Source organism: Sinohyriopsis cumingii, chromosome 18 (assembly GCF_028554795.1).
Source record: "Sinohyriopsis cumingii isolate HCF-2022 chromosome 18, ASM2855479v2, whole genome shotgun sequence".
In the NCBI taxonomy this organism is placed as follows: domain Eukaryota; kingdom Metazoa; phylum Mollusca; class Bivalvia; order Unionida; family Unionidae; genus Sinohyriopsis; species Sinohyriopsis cumingii.
This window is the reverse complement of record NC_142978.1, coordinates 55,920,103-55,945,097: the sequence shown is the minus strand read 5'-3', so window position 1 is coordinate 55,945,097 and position 24,995 is coordinate 55,920,103. Positions and strand designations below refer to the sequence as shown.

The 24,995-nt window shown below is 36.2% G+C and overlaps 1 protein-coding gene across 1 annotated transcript in view; it reads left to right on the top strand.

The window, feature by feature from the left end:
- Nucleotides 1-24,519, top strand: part of LOC149776690 (uncharacterized) — a 187,124-nt gene extending 162,605 nt beyond the window's left edge. Inside the window, exons 25-29 of the mRNA XM_089941330.1 lie at nucleotides 527-684; nucleotides 1,987-2,075; nucleotides 11,098-11,235; nucleotides 17,703-17,865; nucleotides 19,614-24,519. Of these exons, the coding sequence (XP_089797456.1) occupies nucleotides 527-684; nucleotides 1,987-2,075; nucleotides 11,098-11,235; nucleotides 17,703-17,865; nucleotides 19,614-19,694 (629 nt within the window). The 3' untranslated portion in view covers nucleotides 19,695-24,519. The remainder of the gene's footprint in view (nucleotides 1-526; nucleotides 685-1,986; nucleotides 2,076-11,097; nucleotides 11,236-17,702; nucleotides 17,866-19,613) is intronic.
- The last annotated feature ends 476 nt before the right edge of the window (nucleotides 24,520-24,995 follow it).

Below are 24,995 nucleotides of genomic sequence, written 5' to 3'. Positions count from 1 at the left end.
CATATTCACTTGCTTGTAAATCCAGTCCAGCTGCAAACAACATAGACATTGATCTGCCATCACATATTGCATCAACAGATCATGGTGTATGGTTTTGTTCTACAGATTACTCCTAACAAACTGCTGAGGTCCAGATTTGCTAGTGCATTATGTGTTGGCAGATCTGGGTGTCTTTAGTTTGTAGTTGTCATTAAGAATGAGTCCTGGAATTTGCTTGCAAGACCTAAAATAACAACCAGCATCCACATGCAATGGCTTTGTTTTATTGCTTACAGTATGCACAAGTATGAAATCTAGGGAAATAGGTCACAAGCAGCTATGATTATCTTGCCGCAGAGAGCAATCATTATATCTCAGTTATACTGTTGATGTTGACTAGACTGAAATTGTAACAATTCTGTAGACTGGTACCCAGCAAACATATACATTGCACTCATTGCTGATAAGTATGATAAAGAAATGCAGAGAAAACTGTTTTTGTTAGTTTTATAATAAATGTTACCAAACATTTGATTTTTTTCCCCAGGATTGGACATGGCTGAAATTCTTGGCCAAGCCTTTCTTTTTTTCATTGCTGGATATGACACAACAGCTACACTGCTGACCTTTTTTCTGTATGTAATGGCTGTCCATCCAGAGGTTCAAGAAAAACTCACTGAAGAGTTAGATACTGTTCTGGGGAAGGTAAATATTTTTTACGTCACTTGCTTTACTTGATAGCAAAATGTACTATTCATTCATTTTTGTTGCTGTTTTTGGGTACCAGTTTTCTTAGATTTCATGATTGCAGCAAGCCATGAATTTAAAAAACCCAATGAACAATATTCCTTCTGTGGAACTTATAGGACTCTTTCCCTACTGAGCAATAGTCCTTCTGTGGAACAAGTTAGACCCCTTCCCCCAGTGAGAAATATTTATTCTGTGGAATCAATTGAACCCCTTTCCCCAATGAGCAATATTCCTTCTGTGGAATCAATGCGAACCCTTCACCCAGTTAGCAATAGTCCTTCAGTTGAATCAATTGGACACTTCCCCAGCCCAGTTCAAATACAGCTGAAAACCTCATTTTGAGGAAAACACCAAATTGTGACCGATGAAAATTGATGAAAACACAGTACTACTTTTGTTTGCAGGAACAGCATTGTAGTTATAATCAACAGTATTAAGATCTGGACTTTGTTTACATCATAGCATTGTTGGCTGGTGCAACAAATATTTTCAGCAGAATTCATCTGTTGAACTTAAACTTGTATAAGTGTTCATCTCCATACATGTATAATGGTTAAGCCCCTTGGTCATCATCAAAATCTCCTACATGTACTGGTCACTTGCTTATTGGTATAAGTGGTCATGGTAAATAGTCCCAAATAATTATGGTTTCTGTATATGATGGCTGTTATATATATATATATATATATATATATATATATATATATATATATATATATATATATATATATATATATATATATATATATATATATATATATATATATCTGTATTGTGTGTTTCACTCTTGGGCCATGACAGGGGATTCTGTTTCTAGATGTTGTTTACTTGGGAATTGAGTTCTAGATTATGACTTCAGATAATTTAAAAAAAGAACATGTTTGCAGTTTGAGATAATATTCTGACTTGATGGATGACTATTGCAAGACATGTCACGTGGGGATGTATTGTGAAATAAGTCATGTGGGATGTATTGTGAGATATGTCATGTAGCAAGTGTATAATTGCGACATAGAGTTGTAACAGAGTCATGGAGATGTTTATAAAGAGAGAATGTATTTATTGTTATTGTTTTAATATGTGTCTGCATATGTATTTAATGTTGTATTTAGATATAGATATACATGTTTAGAACTTTTAATCAGCACCACATAATCACTGTGCTTATGTGCCATTAAACCCAAATTCCTACATGTACAGTGGTTACCCAAAAGTTTTATCCAAAATTTTAAATCATGTTATTGTCATCTTTGACAGGAAGAACCAAATTATGATAACATTCATGAGTTGAAGTACTTGGATCAAGTCGTCTCCGAGACATTGAGGATGTACCCGCCATTGTTGAGGTAAGCAGTATCAGAATCACTAAGGATGAACCCATCGTTAGTCATTTCAGTAGTGTCTGAAGTACTAAGATGTACCCATTATTGTTGAGGTATGTAGTGTTAGTGTCACTGAGGATGTAATCATTATTGTTGAAGTCTATTTCTGATGTACAGTATTGCAATTGAGGTAAGCAGTCTTAGAAGCACTAAGAATCATTGGTCGGTTCAGTAGTGTCTGAAGCACTGAGTATGTACCCAATATTGTTGAGGTCACTAGTGTCAGTGGCACTGAGGATATACCTACTATTGTTGAGGTCAGTAGTGTCAGTGGCACTGAGGATATACCTACTATTGTTGAGGTCAGTAGTGTCAGTGACACTGAGGATGTACCCACTATTGTTGAGATCAGTAGTGTCAGTGGCGCTGAGGATTACCCACTATTGTTCAGAGGTATATTTCTGATGCACAGTATTGTAATAAGAAAGTTCATTTACTTAAGCATTCACTGGAACTCTGTATAAGAGTTTCATAAATGAAGTTTCTTGCAATATTGATACCTAATGTAGATTAAGGTAAGACATGTGGTTAATTTGAGATGGAAACATTTTTCTTTTGTTAGTTTCATTAATTTTCTCCATCTTCTTTACAGCTTATTATACATTAGGAGCTCATCCACTTCATTGCAAATCCAGTCCTCCTAAGTTTAAGCAGATGTTCGCTGTGTCTTTCAGCTTAAATTTAGCAAAACAAGTTATAAAAAGTCATTTGCTTTCCATAGTGTGGGATGAGAATGGTCTGTCCTTGCCTAGAGAGTTTGGTTCCAAATCCTCTCAGTCATCAGTTACTACTTCTGCTTGTAACAGGTCAGAACCTGGTATATCTTGATCAACTTTGTATACCTCTTTTCTTCTTAAAATATGGTACCCAGTCATAATACCTTAAGAGAATTGCTACTAACTCGAAAATCCAGTCCTCCCAAATACAACTTTTAGCTAAAGGGAGCTAAAAGTTGTTAGCCAACCTATGTGGTAGTTGGACAGAGTTACCCTCCCTTATGTAAAAGACTTGATGTCCAAGTCTAAGAATTAAGAATACATCAGTAGCTACTTCCGCTTGTTCCAAGTTGCATGCTCTCATCACGAGAGACCTTGCAAAACCCAGAATCTATGTGGAAGATATACCATTACAAGTTGGAGGAGTTTTTTACTTCTAAGGAAAGTATACTCCATTTGTATTTCCAACTTTTTCTCTTCTTATCATGACAGAGATTTGCCTTTACAGTTTGCTAATACAAAGTCGTTCATCTCACATTTAGGCATTTGCAATTTCACATTAAGTTTGGGCTATAATTATTTATATACGTGTAAGTCCCTAGTGCTTATAAAAACACCTAATATAATTGTAATGCCATTATGAATGGGTACATATTGGTGAGTTTTTATTCCAAGTCATCTGTAGTGTCTGGATGCCAGCTTCAGTGTGTTTACTTGTAAGGGGGGTCTGTGGGCTTTGGTAATTGCTTCATTTTTTGTATTGTTGTGTCTCCTTTGTAAGAATCTATAACAGTGCCTCAGCTCGCTTTATGTGAAGTTTTGTGTGTAATATAGACACTTGTGTACATTTCTTTATTGCTTCTGCTCTGGTTGGACAAGTATAGGTAAGATACATGGTTTACTCAGTCGCATCCTGCTCGTGCATGTTTCTGTAGGCAATATGTGAGTCATGTTTATCTGCATAAGCATTCCATCATATTTAAAGAGCACTTAGTCACTCACACGGGTACCCTATGCAACTTCACAACATATATTCAGGCTACAATATTTATATGTGTGCAGGTCTTTATGCCCTTAAGAAACTCCTTATATATGTACAATTCCATCATTTCTGGTACATACATGTGAGTTTCCTTACCACGGCATCCTTAGCCTTGAAAGGCCATGCTTCAATGATTCTACCTGTACATGCCATCCTTGACCTTCCCTTCAGGTAGTATTGTAATTGAGATTGCCTGCTGTCACTTTTCTCCAGGTAAACATCATTTGGTACAGCTGTCTGCCCACACTGTATTCAAATATCACATGTACAGGCCCACAGGTTTATACTTCTCCTTATAGGTGGTATTTTCAGTATATTTAACCTGTATGCTTCATTGCTTTATTAGACTGTCTGTTATCAATTTCAGGGTCAACCTTTTAAGATTTAGCTCTGTATGGATATTGCGTTCTAAAAGACAGGTGCAAGGCTACAGCTTTATACATTTTGCTCTATTGTCTTCCAGATTAGAACTATGGACAAAGCGCAAAAACACACTGCTCAAGACAAATACGTCACCAGTCTGCATGCTGATCTTTCGTCAGTTTAAAATTTTCTGATGAACAAGAGAGATAAATCAACTTACCCTTCAGACATGAAGCACCGGACATTGCCACATTCTGAAACAGTTCCAGCTCCCAAGTCACCACCACAGGACTCAGCATTTTTGACAACTCCCACTATCCTACTCCCTTGGGGTTTGACTAGATTCCTATTGCAGAACAGCAAGGGACAGAGCTAACACACAGCCATGTTTCCTCTCATTCAACAGACATACAGAGAGCTTGCATGGATCAAACATCCCACAACCCGTCCCAACCAATAATCATAAAAATATCCTCCTCACACAGATATGCTATTTCCGTTGTGACTGGTCTAGGCCGTATACTAAGGATCATGGTGGGCCAAAACTGCAATATTACAGGTTCAGTCACTAATAGCCAGCTTCCAGTATTTGCAACTGCGCAGGGTTCAGTTTAACCCTTATACCACCTTGAGACCCTCATTCGGCACAATGCTACAGATAGTTCTCATGCTTCAACAAATGTCGCTTTGCAGTTTCTCTACACTCTGCCATGAGAAAAGACTCTTTACTCAGTGACTGTTTCGAAGTCATAGTTTCGAATTCAGGGCATTCTATGAGTTTAGTGAGCAATAGACCTCATCACTCTTCACCCGCTAAGTCTCCAGCATTATGGGGGACTGTAGCTTCACCTGATGCAACCAAGATGATGTTGCTTGTTCTCCAGTGCTGTCATCTATTCTACACTATTAGATGGCATGGGAAGATTCAGCCTTCTGAGCTTCCACCTTCAACCCCTGGAGTTTTGTCTTCCTCCTCCCACTCCATTAACAACCTTCACCAGAGCCCCATCATCTGTTGATCTTACAGTGGAGTGGAAGAGTCCAACTTCATTTGCTTACACAGTGTGGGAGAGGTACAGACATTCTGTCTGCACCTTCATCATCAGTTTGATGGTGGTTCTACATTTGCCACATGCCAGTCTTTCATTGGAGAAACCCCTGCAGTTGACAGTGCTATCATCGCTTTTTGGATGACAAAGCCATGCTCCATGTGTATAGACCAGATGGCCTTTGATGACACTTGGCAGTTAGTACGCAGTATTATTACCATGGCTCTGATGTTTGACTTCCAGCTCTATGCCTATCTTCCAACAGATGGAACGTAGCGTATCTTCTCCCATTTCAAATGCCTCAATGCATGCTTGGGAGTCGGTCTCAAGAATGTCCGCTCAACTCAATAGGACCAGACAACACGCTTTGACAAATGGCGTAAACACAGATACAAATTTACAGTTGGCAAAACGCAGCTTAGTTAGACTGAAGTACGCAAGCAGACCACCAAGGAGACCAATTTCTCTCCCTCCCACGACCACAGCGTTGAAATAACAAAAGGATCCAATGGCCACTCATAGGACACAAACCTCTGAAAACCGTCTTCTCGAAGCTTCATCTGGTGAAAGTCACAGGTCTCATATACTAAAGTTAATATAGCACAGAGTGTGTCATATCATTGGTTCTAAACTTTTCATGGTCCCCCCAATCAATCGATCAATGCCCTGTGTTCTCAATGCAAACACCACGACACATTTTGAATGCCATCCATGAGGGAGACTTATCCATCAGTGTGGATTTAAACAGGTATTCCTTCATGTCCCTATTCCCAACGCTTCCAGGACATTGTGATTTGCTTACAACAAATCAGGGCACTACTATTGGGGCTCATCATTGGTCCCTGGGGCACCACTCGTCTGATGAATCGAGTAATGGCACATATTTGGACCATTTCTATGGTGACATCACGTTACCTGGAAGACATTCTGCAGAAACATCAGTGAGTTAGATCTAACAAGACATGATGTCCTTGTTACCAATCAGGACTTCTAGCCAACAATGAAAGATCCAAACTAGTACCATCTCAACAGTTTGTTCATCTAGGTATGGAATTCAATATAAAGACCATATCTTGTCTCCCTCAAGATCGGTCATTGACATTTGAACCATGGTAACACCTTTCAAGGAATTCTATCAGCATGGGAATTTCTTCACCTACTAGACTTTGCAGGAACAGACCTCATGGTCCTAGGTCTTCTTCCTATACACCCAGTGTAAATGAAACTTCTGCCCAAATGGAGGCAAGAAATTTGCCCACTGGACCATCCTCACACCATCTGCACACAATTCAGGCACTATCTGCGGAATTGGGGCAACATAACTTGGCTTATGGCAGGTATATATCTACCAGTACAAGCACCCAAGATGACAGTCTGTACCAATGTAAGTATGGAAGGCTGTGGAACCCACCTACTACCATCCTTGCAGGATGCCAGCAGTCCATGCTCTCCCCAGAACATCTTCATATCAGTATCTTCTGGAGATGATGGCCATAGTGAAAGCCTCTCACTGATGGCAGGATTATTTGCATGTCAAGGGAGTTCTTATTCTATCTGACAAATCTACTATAGTGACTTATCTGAAACAACAAGGAGGAATCATGTCCTACAGTAGTGACTTATCTCAAACGACAAGGAGGAACCTAGTCCTACAGTGGTGACTTATCTCAAATGACAAGGAGGAACCAAATCCCAAGACCTTTGTGAACTGTAGGACTTTCTAAAATGGTGTTGTCACCAACAAACCCACATACAAGTTCGCCATATCCCAGGACTCATAATGTGCTAGCTGAAGCTTTGTCCTGTAACAATCAGCTAAAACAGAATGGTTTTTTTCATCCCTTGGTTTTCTTTCAGATATGTACCCGATGGGAACAGACATTGGTGAACCTGTTTGTGTTAAGGTGGGATACAAGCTTCTGACCTTTGTTTCTCCAGTCCTGGACAGTCAGTGCTATATCAATAGTTTGAAAATGGCCTGGATGCATATGCCAACCCTCCAACACTTTGAATTCCAAAAAGTGATATAGAAAGCAAGAGAATCAGAGTGTCCTCCTTGCAGCACTGGGATGGGAGAAGTTGTGGTCAATGACATCATCCATCTTGCAACAGGAACTCCTCGGAGACTTTGGATTTTCCCTCACTACTCAAACAACCATGACGGCAGTTGTTTCATTTGTACTCAGAGCTATGGAGCCTGCACATACTGATCATATGAAACAGGCCCTCAGGCATACACAAGTCTCACAACCATTGTGAAGAGAATTGTTCTTGCAAGAAGGTCCTCTAGTCTGAAAACACATGAAGGCAAATGTCACATTTCTACCAGTGGTGCACAAATGAACACATACCTCTCCAGGCATCTATACTGCAAGTAGCTAACTTCTTCTGGCTCATCATAGAGAGTAAGTTTGCACTTAGTACGATCAAAGGTTACTGCTTCATGATCACTGACACCCTTCGTCATCACGAAAGAGAGGATATTGGACAAAACAAGGACTTATCTGACCTAATCTCCAACTTCAAGCATACTTGACCATAAACATTAGTCTTATGCTTAGTGTGGATCCTATCTTGGGTATTAAACCTTGACCTCATAGAGTGTATGGCTTTGTAGGCAGTTCATATACATGTACCAGTGTTACACAGTGCACTATAATATAAATAAAACACCTGTTACCTATTGACTACATACACATAGGCCTGGCTGTTAACTGTTATAGCAGTGTAGTATGTTACATTCAACTTCAATTTTTACCATTTTATATGTTTGGTACACGTCTATTTTGTATAGAAAGATTTAAGAGTAAAGTCTGATCATTGTAGCTATATAATTATTTTTCATATAAGAATTTTGTATGTGTTTTAAAATCTTGAGTGAACTCATTCACTGTCACACCAGTGACACCATGTGACCAGCCATCGCTTTCATTTTTCATACTGGAAATTTGCCATTTCTTTGTCTACGTCTACATCACTAAATCCTCTGATTTTGATAAATTATAAAAACTCAGTGTTGTCTACATCAATATCAGAACCTTCACCGACGTTGTTGAAGCTTTCATAGTAGTGATTCTAATCCTGCAAACTCCAGAGGTACTGAGCAAAATCAGCCTCCAATTTGGAAAGTGGAGAATCCAACCAAGTTACTTCAGATAGCCAATTATGACTAGATCTTACACAGCCACAACGTGATCTGGCATAATAGTCATTCACATCAATGAATGTAGTATCTAAATAGGGAGTTTCCCTGAAGATGGCAGTATGGAAACCAGCTAACAATGGCTGATGTTCCAGGAGATGTCCAAATGTGCTTCCATGAGAATAGTGTAGAGGCTTCCAGAGGTACTTTCATGTAAATGGACTAGAGGCATCCAAAGGCACTTACATGAGGTAATGGGTTAACTGGCTGAACAAGACATATTTGAACCACTTTTTCAAGGGCATCTCTGGTACACTTTCTTACCAGACCTGCTTCCTCATGGAATTAGGTGGTGCTCTACAGTTTTGTATTTTGCATAGGGTTAGAGTTTTAAAGAAAAAGAAATTTTCCTGGCTTTCCTCACTGGTTATACTGACTATTTAAAAAAGACCTTGTATATCTTAGGTATAGTTTAAAAAACCTTTCATTCCCTTTATTTTGGTATATGATTGATGGGTGTAATATGGGTTATAGAGTATACAGCTTGGCCTTACTCCAGATGTGTACCTTTCAAAAAAGTGCTTGCTCCACTTGGTCATTTTCACATTCTGAACTAAAGAGGTTAATTGTATAAAAAAGAGCCAATAACTTTTTTTTACATTTTATGTATTTGGTAATTCATTCATTGCACTTTCAGAAGCTGGTATTGTCTAGTCTGTCAAAATTCATTTTCCCTATTTTAATAGCTGCTATGGATAGTGTACTTTGGACTGATTCAGGCAGATTTTTTAGCACAAGGGAGCAGTCATTTTAGTTAGCAGTGTGTTTAAATCATGTACAATTTCCAAAAATACAATATCCAAAGAAATATCATCCACATTACATTAATGTAGCATAGAGGTATGCCAATATTCTCTCCATTATGCATGTTTTAAATGCAAACAACTTCACCTTACATACGTCACTCTCTCAAAAGTACATAATAACTGGTGAGCGCCCCATTATGACCTTTGGCTCTTTGATCTTGTAGTCAAGGTCAGTCAGAGAAAATGTACTCAAGTTTTACCTTAAGTTTTTATTTCCTAATCCCCTTGATGCAGGGATGGTCCTGGCTTTTAAAAAGCTGTCGCCAAAAAAATCGCCAACCTCAATATTTTGTCGCCAATTTTCAAAAAGTGTCGCCAGAACAAGTAGTGTACATTTTTCCAAGTGTTAATTCAGTCTATTAATGTAACAGGCAATGAAAATTACAAAAGATGGGTTAGTTAATTCTTTAATTACAACAAGCATTAACAAAATGTTACAAAGTGTTACATGAAGATCCGTCGCAATTTTAGGGCTGCCCACTTGTTGAATGCAGTTTCAAAGTCTAATTTTTCACATCTGTACATGCTGATTCTCATGAAATTCTCGAGAGATGAGATGCAGAGTTTATTTCTGATGTCAGTTTTTGTGAGGTTCATCTTACTGAATCCACGTTCACAGTCCACAGCACTGACAGGTGACACCAGTAGTCTATCAGCAGTCCCCCCCCCAGCTTATGGCTAGCTTCACAAAGCTTGTAGTGAATTGCTTCCTAAATCCCAAGAATGATCACTGAATGCTGTATAAATTTTCTCGACAAACAAAATAGGATCTCCATTCCCACGAATGAAACTTACACGGGTCAACACCTGGCAATATTGGACCGTATATATAAGCATAAATTAACACCCAATTTAGAGATTCTTTCACTCTTGTATTTTGAGAAATAAATAATTATTATTAATTATGCAAAACTGGTTGTTGTTTTTTTTTTTGTGCTATTTCTCGTTTCGGAGTTTAAGTGTCAGCAGCCGTAATACGGATTGATGGCAAAAGGAAAAGATCAATGAGTAAAATGCTGCACTGGCGACAGACATAATTGTGATTGAGATTTTTCCATTTCCTTTGTATTTATACACAGTAGTCGGTACTTCAAAGGTTATCAGTTTTCTATGAAGGTTCAGCAAAACTATTGTACTGGTATATGTAAAAAAAAAAAAAAAAAAAAAAAACAACAACAGAAGATTTAGACATTCAATTAATTGTATCTGTTCCATTCGCGTCTTCAGAAGTCGGTCAGTTGTAGGTATAGTTCGGTAGCATGATTGACTATCACAGCATACAGTACTCAGCCCAGATGTCAGCATAAGCAGATTATGATGTAACAATGCACTGTAAAGATGGGGTTGTCAATACGAACAAAGGATTGTTTGTGTAACAGATTGATTCCAATGCATTGCTTAGTCAAGTTTGTGGCTTCCTTTCATTCTCCCTTTTAATTTATCCAGTCCAAATCTATGATTGTATGTACAAATTAAATAACCAAAAAGTCTGTCGCCAAAAAAATCGCCAGATGGGATATTTTTGTCGCCAATAAGGAAAAAAAATCGCAATTTGCGACATTGGCGAAGCCCAGGACGATCCCTGTGATGGATTTTCTTCATACTCCTATTGGATAAATTCTTAACGTTATACAATTAATTTGGCAACATGCTCTCTTAACCATGTGGCTTTGGGGTCAAGGTCAAACAATTTACATCATTGCTTTAATCATAGGCACAACAAACAGGCCATGGCTTTCTTTGTATTCATTGTTTTGTAAACATGGAGTGATGACTTTGACATGTAAAAGAAATTTGTATATTTGCAGAATGAACAGAGTTGCCACTGAGACAGTCATCATAGATGGGTACAAGTTTCCTAAGGGCATTGCAATCCAGTATTCCATTTATCAAATTCACCATGACCCTGAATACTACCATGATCCAGAAGAATTTATGCCTGACAGGTATGAAAATGTATGCTTATGTATGTACTTTGTTTTAAGATTTCAAATGATTTGAAATCTCTTATGTATGTTTCAGGATGGAAAATATATAAAAACAACTATGTCCAGAAACAAAATTATTTTATTTGGTGTCTGAAAATAAATAGTGACAGGGTTTCCACACTACCAGGAAATTGGGAAAAAGTTGGGAGATATGATAATTTGTTTCTGACTGTGAAAAGTCCTTGAATTTCGCAAATATTGATGAAAGTCAGGAAAACCCCAGGAATTTTCCGCCTCCACTTAATGGCCGAACTAATCACGTAATTGAGTCATAACTAAACTGTTCATGAGTTAAATTTATCAAGTTCTAACCAGAATATTCGGAGGGTTCAGTATGGATCATTTGGGTGCATGCAATAAAAATATATGCTGTTCAATCCAAATGTTCAGTAGATTAGATTCATCTAGTAGACTTTTATTTTCAAAGTCAACTCTATATCCATATATTTTGTTACATAGAAGGTATGAAAACCAGTCTAGCATCACAAGAGGCCAACATGGTCGTGGCAAAGTATAGCTGCTTACCTTATGGCCGAGCAAACTTAAACGTCATTACAAGATATACATGCATGAAATCAATATGAAAATTACTTGTTTTCTTGGAAATTATGAGTATTAACATTGTTATGTCTTTAACCTGCTGAAAGACAAGATAAAACTACGGTGCTGATGAAATGTTACCTGGCACTCGCGATTTGCATTGCTAGTTGCATGAGTACAAAAATCTAACAACCCACATTTTCAAATGTTGCAGAGAAAAAAATATTAAATGAAAGTAGTATACTGGTTTTAATAAAAATACAAAAATGAAAGAACACAAAATTCTCCATATTTATATATTCCAGGAACAACTTCTGGAGTTTTGTTTTATCACATGACTACCACGTTGACAAGTGCTCTCTGTTTGATAAATCAAACTGACCAGATTGCTGTTATTTTGTTTCCAAAAATATCTAACTTTCATTTAATATAATTGAATTTCTGTACAACAACATTAAAAAGGAGATTGTTGTTGATATCACATGACTATTGGACTTCCAATGTCGTCATTTGAGATTTGTGAAGTTTTGTGACTAGTAATGCAAATGGCGAGTACAGGGTTAGGTTTTATCTATGCTGTAGTTTCATCCAGTCTGTCAGCGAAATAAAGACATAACATTTACAATACTTGCCATTTCTGAGAAAATAAATAATTTTCCTATCAATTTCATGCAGGTATGAGTCGATATAGCACAAGTTTAAATTTGCTAGGCCCACTGGTAAGCAACTACCATATGTTACTATGCATGGTGGCAGCAAATTCTAAATTTTCAATATGCAATTGCAATGACCCCACACCCCAACCTAAATGTCCAAATATGAAAAATGGTGTGGGAATATTAGGAGGAAACCCAGATTAGAAAATGGACTACTGAAATGAAAAATTGTTTTCCCTTGTGTTATATGTTAAAAAACTATACAAGCCCCTGTATCAATACAGGTTTGGGGACTGGTTTAATGAATTACAAGAAGACAAGTTGATTTTACAGAAAATTCACTCCTTGTTTATACAACAGTATATAATTTTGATGGTCTTTTGTCAAATTTAAATCAACCCATTTGAAAATGTTTTTTAAATGGTGGAGATTAGGTTGTTTGAAAAATCTTGTTTGGGATTTTATTGGCACAGATAAATTTAGGGCTAAAGTCTTTTCATTACAAGACAAGAATTTAATTATTTGTGTTTGTTGTTTTTTTTTATACTGTAATAGGTAATGTTTACTTTCTCTAAGATGCGTATATATATATATATATATATATATATATATATATATATATATATATATATATATATATATATATATTACTATAGAATTCTTTTAAAATTAAAGGTTTGAAAGAAAAAAAGACTAATTTATGTTCATTCCAATTTATAGGAATATAATCAAAACTTGTTTCATGTGGTACATTTTGTAGTTTTGTACATGGTCATCTTTTCTGACTTAGATATTTTGGAGAGTCTTGTCAGAGAAATATCTTTAGATTTAGAAAATGCATATTTTACAATCGAAAATGTTCTTTAATTCCATTAAGTAATGGTCATATGTGAACCTTGAAAAAATTTCATCCTGGAAATGACCTGGAAATTTATCTTTAGAAAAGCATGGTAACCATGTAATGAAGAAATACTGAAATCTTACCCAGTCAATATCTTTTATGTTTTGGTTTGTTTCTGAGTTTTGTTTATCATGTGCGTAGGTATATTTACTTAAGTTACAGAAAAACCTGACAGTGCACATGTGTATGTTTACTTATGCCATGCATTTATTAAAGTTTGCTTTATGTTGATTGTGTTACAGTAACATTTTAACAGGTGTCTGCTTTGTAATTTATGTATGTTGATTTCTGATGTGTCTGTTATAATATTGTTATATCATATTTATTTATGTTGTGTTGTTACACCTTGTGTTGACTTGGTAAAATAACTTGTATAGAGTTAGTGTTTTTAGTATTGTTACACTTTGTGTTGAGTTGGTAAAATAACTTGTATAGAGTTAGTGTTTTTAGTATTACACTTTGTGTTGAGTTGGTAAAATAACTTGTATAGAGCTAGTGTTTTAGTATTGTTACACTTTGTGTTGAGTTGGTAAAATAACTTGTATAGGGCTAGTGTTTTAATATTGTTGCACTTTGTATTGAGTTGGTAAAATAACTTGTATAGAGTTAGTGTTTTAGTATTGTTACACTTTGTGTTGAGTTGGTAAAATAGATTGTATAGAGCTGGTGTATTAGTATCATTACAATTTGCATTGAGTTGGTAAAATAACTTGTATAGAGTTAGTGTTTTTAGTATTGTTACACTTTGTGTTGAGTTGGTAAAATAACTTGTATAGAGTTAGTGTTTTTAGTATCATTACAATTTGCATTGAGTTGGTAATATAGCTTGTATAGAGCAATGTGTTTTAGTATCATTATACTTTGTTTTGAGTTGGTAAAATAACTTGCATAGAGCTAGTGTTTTAGTATTGTTACACTTTGTGTTGAGTTGGTAAAATAACTTGTATAGAGTTAGTGTTTTTAGTATTGTTACACTTTGTGTTGAGTTGGTAAAATAACTTGTATGGGGCTAGTGTTTTAGTATTGTTACACTTTGTATTGAGTTGGTAAAATAACTTGTATAGAGCTAGTTTTAATATTGTTGCACTTTGTATTGAGTTGGTAAAATAACTTGTATAGAGTTAGTGTTTTTAGTATTGTTACACTTTGTGTTGAGTTGGTAAAATAACTTGTATAGGGCTAGTGTTTTAATATTGTTGCACTTTGTATTGAGTTGGTTAAATAACTTGTATAGAGTTAGTGTTTTAGTATTGTTACACTTTGCATTGAGTTGGTAAAATAACATGTATAGAGCTAGTGTTTTAATATTGTTACACTTTGTGTTGAATTGGTAAAATAACTTGTTTAGAGCTAGTGTTTGAAGTTTTACACACTATTGACTTAAATAAAGTTGATGGTATCTTTTAAGTCTGGCCATTTTAAGTGAAAACACTTTTCTGATCAGTTCTGTCCAGAGGGCAGAAAGATTAATTGATGAGAATCTGATATCTGCTTGAATTTACAATGCAAAGTCTGTCATCCACAAAGTTCCAGGGAAAGTTTGGATGCAGTTTTCTCTGGCTGAAAGTATATTTTTCTATTAATAGTTTCAGCTCATAAACAGAGAATAAAAAGCCTATCAAAATTTGGTCTTTTTTTAGTCAATTGTGGTCCATAACTTAAATCGTTTGAAAATGACGTAAATTACCTCTTTTCATGGGGTATGAATTTTCATGAACTTAATTGCTGCTTCAAAACATGAATTTAAAGATCCAGCAAACAATGATCCTTCAGTGGAAACAATAGGGTCATTCCTAATTCAGCGACTTTAAGTACCAATAAAAATGTCATTTTTTGCACACACAAAAACCCAATAATCTTTGAATTCACAGTAATCTAGGTTTGTTTTCTGCCAGAGATAATATTAGCAAGTTGTGCTGTTGTTTCTGGAATCCTTGTTTCCATATTAAAAAACAATGGCTATTGCCTTTAATCTTGTAATTTGCCTCCCATAAGGCATGCATGTCTGCCCATCTGTCTGTTACCGATTTAACTCTGCAAATGACTCGTACTTGGCAAAAAGAAGAACCCTATTGGTTTGGGGTAAAAATGTAAAAGTTTAAAATCTTTGTGACTGAAAAAGAACATGGTCTCTGCACAGTAAATAGAGTCCTCCTTTGTTATCCATTACCAAACTTTGTTGATGGCTTGCACTTGGGATAGAGAATAACCCAATGGATTTTGGGGATACAGGTCACTGACTGAAAGAAAAAAAATCATTTCTGCACAATAACTTCTTCTCCACCATCTTCGTTTCCTAAATTTTGTAGATGAACTGTATTTAGGATAAGGAAGAAGCCTATTGATTTCAGGCTCAAAAGGTCATAGGTCATGGTCATTGTGAGTAAAATAATAAAAATGGTTGCTTCAAATTAAGATTAGTTCAACATCACATATCTGGACCAAGCTTTTTATGTGGCTTGCACTTTGGGTAAGGAACAAGCCTATTACTTTGAGATCAAAAGGTCAAAGATCGAGGTCACTGATTCAAAACAAGGATTCCTCACAATAAAGTTAGTTTTACATCAAAGAAGACCTGGACCAGACTCTCAGGGTGACTTGCACATATGGTAAGGAAGAAGCCTAATGGGAGGGGGGGGCATATAATATACCATTCATGGTACTCGTGTACATCATTACAGTAATGAAAATTGTTCATGTCATAACTATGCAAGCATGATACAACATAGGCATCACTTTTCTGGTGGCAGTGTCATTGTTATCATCATTGCTTATGTTAATGGTTTGCAGATCAGTTAAGGGGATTGCAGAACAGTAGGAGTTAAGGGCAAATGCATGGATGTAGGTGTTAAAGGTGAATGTTTGGATGTAGGTTTCAAGGGAGAATGCATGGATGTAGGTTTCAAGGGAAATGCATGGATGTAGGTTTCAAGGGAGAATGCATGGATGTAGGTTTCAAGGGAGAATGCATGGATGTAGGTGTTAAAGGTGAATGCATGGATGTAGGTTTCAAGGGAGAATGCATGGATGTAGGTGTTAAAGGTGAATGCATGGATGTAGGTTTCAAGGGAGAATGCATGGATGTAGGTTTCAAGGGTGAATGCATGGATGTAGGTGTTAAAGGTGAATGCATGGATGTAGGTGTTGTTGTTGTTGTTGTAGGGTTTAACACCATTTTTCAGCACACGATAGGCTATACATGGCGGCCAGTATTAATGGTGGAGGAAGAACCCGGGAAAACCCCTGGAAAGAACCACCGACCCACGAGAAGCTACTGGCAAGCTTTCTCACATACCCACATTGGCCAAATCTGAGACTCGAAACCACGCAGACAGAGGTGAGATGGCAGTGATCCATAACGGAGAGTGCTTTAGATGTTAAAGGTGAATGTATGGATGTAGGTGTTAAAGGTGAATGCATGGGTGTAGGTTTTAAATGTGACTGCATGGCTGTAGGTGTTAAAGGTGAATGCATGGATGTAGTTGTTAAAGGTGAATGCATGGATGTAGGTGTTAAAGGTGAATGCATGGATGTAGTTGTTAAAGGTGAATGCATGGATGTAGGTGTTAAAGGTGAATGCATGGATGTAGGTGTTAAAGGTGAATGTATGGATGTAGGTGTTAAAGGTGAATGCATGGATGTAGGTGTTAAAGGTGAATGCATGGATGTAGGTGTTGAAGGTGAATGCATGGATGTAGTTGTTAAAGGTGAATGCATGGATGCAAGTTGCAAGGGTGAATGCATTGGTGTAGGTTTCAAGGGTGAATGCATGGATGTAGGTTTCACGGGAGAATGCATGGGTGTAGGTGTTAAAGGGGAATGCATGGATGTAGGTGTTAAAGGGGAATGCATGGATGCAGGTTGCAAGGCTGGATGCATGGATGTAGGTTTCAAGGATGAATTCATGGATGTAGGTTTCAAGGGAGAATGCATGGATGTAGGTTTCAAGGGGGAATGCATGGATGTATGTTTCATGGGGTAAATGCATGGATGTAGTTGTTGAGGGGAATGCATAGATAGGTGTTAAAGGGGAAATGCATGGATGTAGATTTCAGTGGAGAGTGCATGGATGTAGGTTTCAAGGGGGAATGCATGGATGTATGTTGCACAAGGGAATGCATGGATGTAGGTTGCAAGGGGAAAGGCATGGGTGTAGTTGTTAAGAGGAATGCAAAGATAGGTGTTAAAAGGGGAATGCATGGGTGTAGATGTTGAGGGGAATGCATAGATAGGTGTTGAAATGGGAATGCATGGGTGTAGATGTTGATGGGGATTTCACGGGTGTAGGTGAAACACTAATTTCCACAGAACACTTTTATTCTTTTCAGATTTACTCCTGAAGCTCGGGCAAATGCTCATCCTCTGTCATTTCTTTCTTTTGGATATGGACCACGGAGCTGTATTGGAATGAGACTTGCACTAGTGGAAGCAAAGATTGCCATCGTGCACATTTTGAGGAGTGTTAAGATTGTGCCATGTTTGGAGACTGAGGTGGGTCTGCTTAAGATTTTGGCTTGTCTTTTGAAATTTTACTAATAAATGGAACTAGAGCATGTATTATTATTATTATTATTATTATTATTATTATTGATTGGTGGAAACATTTGATAAAAACAAAGCAAAACAATTGTTTTTCATTTGTGCTTTAAATTTTGTTTATTTTTTAGAAATGTGGCTTTATCTCTTCCTTGCCTCAGTTTTGTTAGACTGTAATCATGGCTTTATCATTGGAGATGTCAATAAATTGGGGCCAGGAGGTGTCATCCAAAAAGTAAAATAACTCTTACTGAGTTCAGACATCATTTCAGTTGTGGAGATTAGTTTTTATCAAATTGTATATACTTTGTATTTAAGTTCTTGTATATACTTTGTATTTAAGTTCTTGTATATACTTTGTATTTAAGTTCTTGTATATACTTTGTATTCATGTACTTGTATATACTTTGTATTGATGTTCTTGCATAGTGTGACCCCACTATATCATGCTCGGTTGTAACATGAATTTGGATATAATATGGTTGTGGTGTGGCTGTCAAAACTTCATATACATGTATGTACTTTTATCATACAAATTATTTTTTTCTTCAGAGTATAAAAATTAATGTGTAAAAAGTGTATTATCATTTTGAGGGAAGAGATAATTCTAATATAAGGTGATCATGGCATGACTCCTGCAATTCCTTATGCATGTATTTTTCTCGTACACAAAAAAGTTTTTCTTCTTAAAGGTATGAAAAATAGCGTGTAAAAAGTATATTCAGGGATCCAGACCTGCCAACCCTTATGATTTTGCCATATGTCTTACGAAAATTACCCTTAAAATGTGAACTTACAGCAAAAAAGCAAAAACTATGGAATAATGATCATGGTTGAAAAATCTGGAAAATTTGTTCATCCGTGTTTGATTTGGATCCAGGTTTCATATTAGAATTAGGTGGCAGGGGCCAGTTTTGCATATTGCCCACTGGCAAATTTCTTAAGGGTTTGGTGTGAGTTTTTGAGCTATTATTGTGTAATAACTAAAGAGATGGATACATTTGTGAACTAGGTGTTTTGGGCTTGTGTTATTCTTGAAATTGATATGAGGCATGTCCACCTCCCATAGTCACTGCACAGTATGTAGCCATTGAAATACCAATTGTCGGCTAGGAAGTAGAGCTGGCCACCCATAGCAGTAGATATGGGTTCAAGGCAAGTAGAATATCTCAAAAATGGCTTGGATGACAACTATTCTGAATTACATCAAGCTGTTTAGTAGACAATGTTTTTCAAACGTATCACCAGGGAAAGGGCTTGCATTTGCACTGTGACCACCACATGCTGTCAAAAATGGCCTTTTGGATGTGAAAAATGCATGTATACAATAGGGGTTGGGGTGCATTATATATACTTTGTATTGAAGTACTTGTATATCCATTGTATTGAAGTACTTGTATATCCATTGTATTGAAGTACTTGTTTATACTTTGAATTCAAGTACTTTATTTACACATTATATTCATGTACTTGTATATACCAAGTACTTGTATATATTTTGCGTTGATGTACTTGTATATACCAAGTACTTGTATATACTCTGTGTTGATGTACTTGTATATACATTGTATCAAAGTACTTGTATTGAAGTTGTTAATATCTTTCATTGACTTTTGTATTGCAACTATGGAGATAAATTGCTAGCATGCAGTGTATCTTCAAGCTGTGGACATGCTTTATAGACTTGTGCATTTCATTTTCAGATCCCCTTGAAGGTTAACCTGAATGGGACCATCCTAAATCCTTTCAAACCAGTGAAGGTTGGAGTGGAACTTCGTCAATAAGGAGTTTGTCAGAAAAAACATAGAACGTTGAATTTTGTTTTGGAAACCACATATTTTGTCTTAATATTTTAAAATATTATTATTGTGGAGAATAGTTTACAAAATTAAATTGATTTTAACTATATTATATGTTGCTTATAAAATTTAGTGCAAACTATATGTTTTACAAGATTTTATTTTGTATATGGTTGTAGAATTGTAGTTTTTCATTATAATTATTATATTTATGAAGCAATTCATGTTTTATAAAAAATTATTATATTTATGAAGCAATTCATGTTTTTATATTTCTTTCTTACATCAAGTTGTTGTGATATTCATGAGGATGTATAGAATTTTCTTTAAAAAGACACCTTTGGGATCAAAGAATTCAGCCATTTAATGGAGTTGGTCATTTGACTGAAATTTGATCAGCATTAGATTGGCCTTCTTGGAATGAAAAATATATAGTCAGTAAACAGTTGAGTCTTGGTTACAGAGGACCAGATTAAAGAGGATTTACTTTACGGAGGGCCAGTGGATAGGCTAAAATACTAAAAGCCTGATGTATGGTAAACTTGTGCAAGTTTACTAAGTTTCTGGTCTAAATATGTCAAGTCACATTTTTTTCTGCCAACCATACAGATTCTGAAATTAGTTATGTTCTAATCTGTTTATGTCACAATCTAAACCCTGTCTTAAAAATAGGAAAAGATTAATTAATTAATCCATTATTTCACCTGAAAAAAACATTGCTGGATAAAATGAGTAATGAATCAATCCAATATTTCACCTGGTGGATTGGATGATCAATGAATCGGCCTAGTAATTTACCTGTAAACATTGTAGGATGAAATGATGAAGAAATTGATCCAATATTTCACATGAAAACATTGTATAATAAATTTATTAATGAATTGATCCTACATTTCACCTGAAAACATTGTTGGATGAAATGATTACTGAATCGATACAGTATTTTCACCTGAAAATGTTGTGGGATGAAATGATTAATGAATCAATCCAATATTTGCCTGAAAATGTTGTGGGATGAAATGGTTAATGAAGTTATCTAATATTTAACCAGAAAATATTGAAGGAAGAAATGATCAATGAATCAGTCTAATATTTCACCCAAAAATATTGTTGGATGAAATGATTAATAAATTGATCCAGTATTTCACCTCAAAATATTGTGTGATAAAATGATTAATGAAATCAATTCATTATTTCACCTGACATTGTTGGTAGGTTTGATGATCAGTGGATAGGTCCAATAATTCACCTGTAAATGTTGTCGGATGAAACTGTTAATGAATTGATCTAACAATATTATTGCTTGGCAATGGCAGTACTGTCTGTTATTGCTTGGATATGGCAGGACTGTCTGTTATTGCTTGGATATGGCAGGACTGTCTGTTATTACATGGATATGGCAGTACTGTCTGTTATTGCTTAGATATGGCAGTAACGTCTTATTGCTTGGATATGGCAGTACTGTCTGTTATTGCTTAGATATGGCAGGACTGTCTGTTATTGCTTGGATATGGCAGGACTGTCAGTTATTTCTTGGATATGGCAGTACTGTCTGTTATTGCTTAGACATGGCAGTACTGTCTGTTATTGCTTAGATATGGCAGTACTGTTATTATTCCTTGGAAGTAACAATACCATCTTTTGCATGAATATGGCTATGCCGTCTATTATTGTTTAGATTTATCAGTATTTTCTATTATTGCTTGGAAATGATGGTACTGTTATTATTGCTTGGAAATGGCAGTACTGTCTGTTATTGCTTGGATATGGCAGGAGTGTCTGTTATTGCTTGGATATGGCATTATGGTCTATTATTGCTTGAATATGGCAATACTGTCTATAATTGTTTGGATATATCCGTATTGTCTATTATTGCTTGGACATGACAGTACTGTTATTATTGCTTGGCAATCCTGTCTATCATTGTTTGGATATGGCAAGACTGTCTAATATTGTTTGGATATGGCATTACTCTCTGCTAATGCTTGGATATGGCATTACTATAATTTATTGCTTGGATATGGCATTACTGTCTTTTAATTGCTTGGATATGGCAAGACTGTCTGTTATTGTTCTACATGAATTTACATTAGACAAGTGAAGCTTTTTACCATGGGATAAAAATATCACTACTGGTTTCGAGTTAAAAAATATCCACCTGTGTGGAGATAAAAAAATATCATAGCTCAAGGTCACAGTGATTGGTTTCCTATATTTTTGGGAGAGAAAAGTTTAATGTGTCTGTGGAAAGACATAAAACTTTTAACCAGATTCAGAAGTGTACATGGCACATTTTTGGGGAAGATGGATCTAAACTTAAATGGTCATGGTCACAGGGTGAGTTGCTGTTTAGATTTTTTGAATAAATTCTGTCAATACAAACTTTTTTTAAATTCAAAGAGATATCAACTATTAATCCATGAAAGTATTTTTCAGATAATACCCTATGTATATTTTTATTTGGAAATAATTTGTTTCAAACTAATTGTTTTGCATTTGTATGCTTACCCCATACTATTGATTGATCCCATGCCCCACTAAATATACGTGTAAGTTATTGCCAGTCTTTGACATAGGTATATCCATTGAAGGAATTCAGTCAGAAATCTCAGGCATGTGTGAAAGGCCTTTTAATATATTGTTCAGTCATCATTTTGTAATGTTCAGCATTTATTACTTAATAAAGATTGGCTGCCGCTTTGTGGGTCAGCAAGTGAATTATTAATCATCTTGTGTGCTATATTGTTTGTGAACTTTAGGACTATACCTTGATCGATTTTTTATATATTATTAATTAAACTTTCTTGAGATCACTTTAGATAATTGTTCCATTAATGATGTGTATGTCATGGCAGATCTATTTTCTTTGGGTGTTAGTGTTTCAGTTTGTATTTGTAATCAAATTTCAATTTCTGTTGTTAGGTAGTTTTTATTTGCCTCTCCTTGTTCTGTGCAGTCCACAGATGCATCTGCTAATAATTTTATTTGCCTTACCTATATGGTGAATGTTGACATTTTTATATGTGGTAAGCAGGTCACAGAACAGTTCTTCATCTATCATGCTTGTTTATTGAACTCAGATTCTTTCACCATTTTAATCTCATAGCTGTCTTTAATTTTTTCCCTGATAATTAGCAATTTTAACCTACATGGTTGTTTGCTAATTTTAAGTAGTCCATTGCTGTTTTTTTTAAGCCTGGCTCACACACTGTTGCATTTTATGTCATTTAGCTTAGCTTTGCTTCCTTTTAAATATTTTATATTTGTAAAACATATTTGTAAAACACCCAGGTAAGATGTTATTTCATTTAATATTATATTAGCGTTGATTTAGTCCCTGCATTACTTACTTTGAAGTTTTTTTTGTGTATCAATCATCTTTCAGCATCTTCATATTAGGAACAGTGTCTAAGCAATGTGTGGATGAGTGTGTCCACAAGAAGTCTTCCTTGGACCTACCCACCTACCTCATCCCCAGCTTGTTTATCGATATGGGCTGTAAGAGGATAGATGGCTGTCCATTTTAAAGCTTTTGGTCTGATGAGATAAGGAAGCTTGTGGATAGTCTACAAGCCTTCCAAGTTAGGAAAAAGTTATTAACTCTTCATCAGAGTTTCTGGGTTCTCTTTCTCCAAGCTCCTTGGATCTTGGAGAAAGATTACCGAAGGTTCCTCTGAGAATTCTTGGATTAGTGTGCCCACTTCGAAGAGAATGTATAAATGGATTGAAAGTGAGTTGCATTCTTCCAAGTGGGAGGAGCAGCACCATCCCCATTCCATGCAGGCAGAGAGCGAGTTGAACCCTTCCAATGTCCTCTTTTTGCCACTAAGAGAGAGTCATACCATCCCCTCAGTTAGGAGCAACACCCTCTAGTGTCCACAAGGCCAGAGCGAGTCATGCCACCACCCCAGCAAGGGGGAGCAGCACGCTTTACTGAACCACTGCTTGATAAAGGCTTATTGTGAGTCGTGCTCCCCGTAAGTGGAGAGCAGCACCCATTCAGTCCTAGAGACCTAATGTTGGCAATTAGTCCCCTGAGAAAGGGAGTGTTGAGATCTGAGTCTGCCAGATCTGGGGATAGATTTTCCTTCAGATCTGATTGGCATGTAGAATCCTTGTTTGGTGTATGGGCCCCATGCACTGGTCACCGGTCACTGGTCATGGTTCTTTGGAGACAATGGTAAGGACTGGTATTTACAGATACCAGATTAAGGCAGGTGATCAGATTGACATCCCCTCTTCCCTATGATTCGTCTAAATCCCAGTGGAATGTGGGACCTTCTACTGAAGGAAGCGACTGGCCCTTTTCCCTACATGCAGTCATGGACTTCTGGACCTGGGCGTCATAGTAGTGATGTTGTGACTGCAAGGCATAGATCTAGATCATCTTGTGAGGTTGGATCCAGATTGTGTGAGGAGGATAAACTTTTTTCCCCAGATGATGTAGGCGGATATTTTATTGCCCTTATCCACAAGTGGAGACCACTGTTTTAAACAGTCTATTAACTCAGTTGGAGGAGTTACCAAATAAAGTTTCTCCTTCCTGTCTAAAGTCTCCCCCTAAGCAGACTGACACCCAGTCATGTAGTCGTGCCTCCCATGATAGATTAAATGAAGACGATGTTTCTTCTGTCCTCGTTGAAGGCAACACTTTAATTTGGAAAAATTTGTTTACATAACCTTTTAACTTTGTTTACAACTGGAAATTAACTTATGACCCTCATCCTGTCTCTGGTATTATGTCTTAGCTATTTATATAATAGTAGTGATAAACATATATCTTGTTCATATATTAAACATTTGTATTGAATCAGTCTTTTAGTCTTTTGTTGAATTATTATTTGAGAGGATTTATTTATGTCAATTATTCATTGGAATTACAAAGTGCTCATTGATTTAAGGATAACAGCACTATTTCGGGATTTCATTGAATTCATTTAACAACATTTTTGATTATATCATTGTGTTGGTGACACATTATCATAGGCTACTGGCACTTCCGGACGTTTAAGACTTCATTCAGAACATCATTGGATTTCATTTGGAATCTTATTTACTTTTGGACTTGTGATCTAACTTTTAGAACTATTTGTAATTTAACTCACAATACGAAGTTCCTAAATTTTCACTTTGTATTCTTGGGAAATAAATTATTTGTTGAATTTACAGTACTTTTTTGGTTTAGCATCTGTTTTTTTAATACTTATTTTAAGACCATATAGTCGTAACAATAGTAAATATACAGTCTAAAGGTAAATGAGCTCGAGATAAATTTAATAAAAGCAC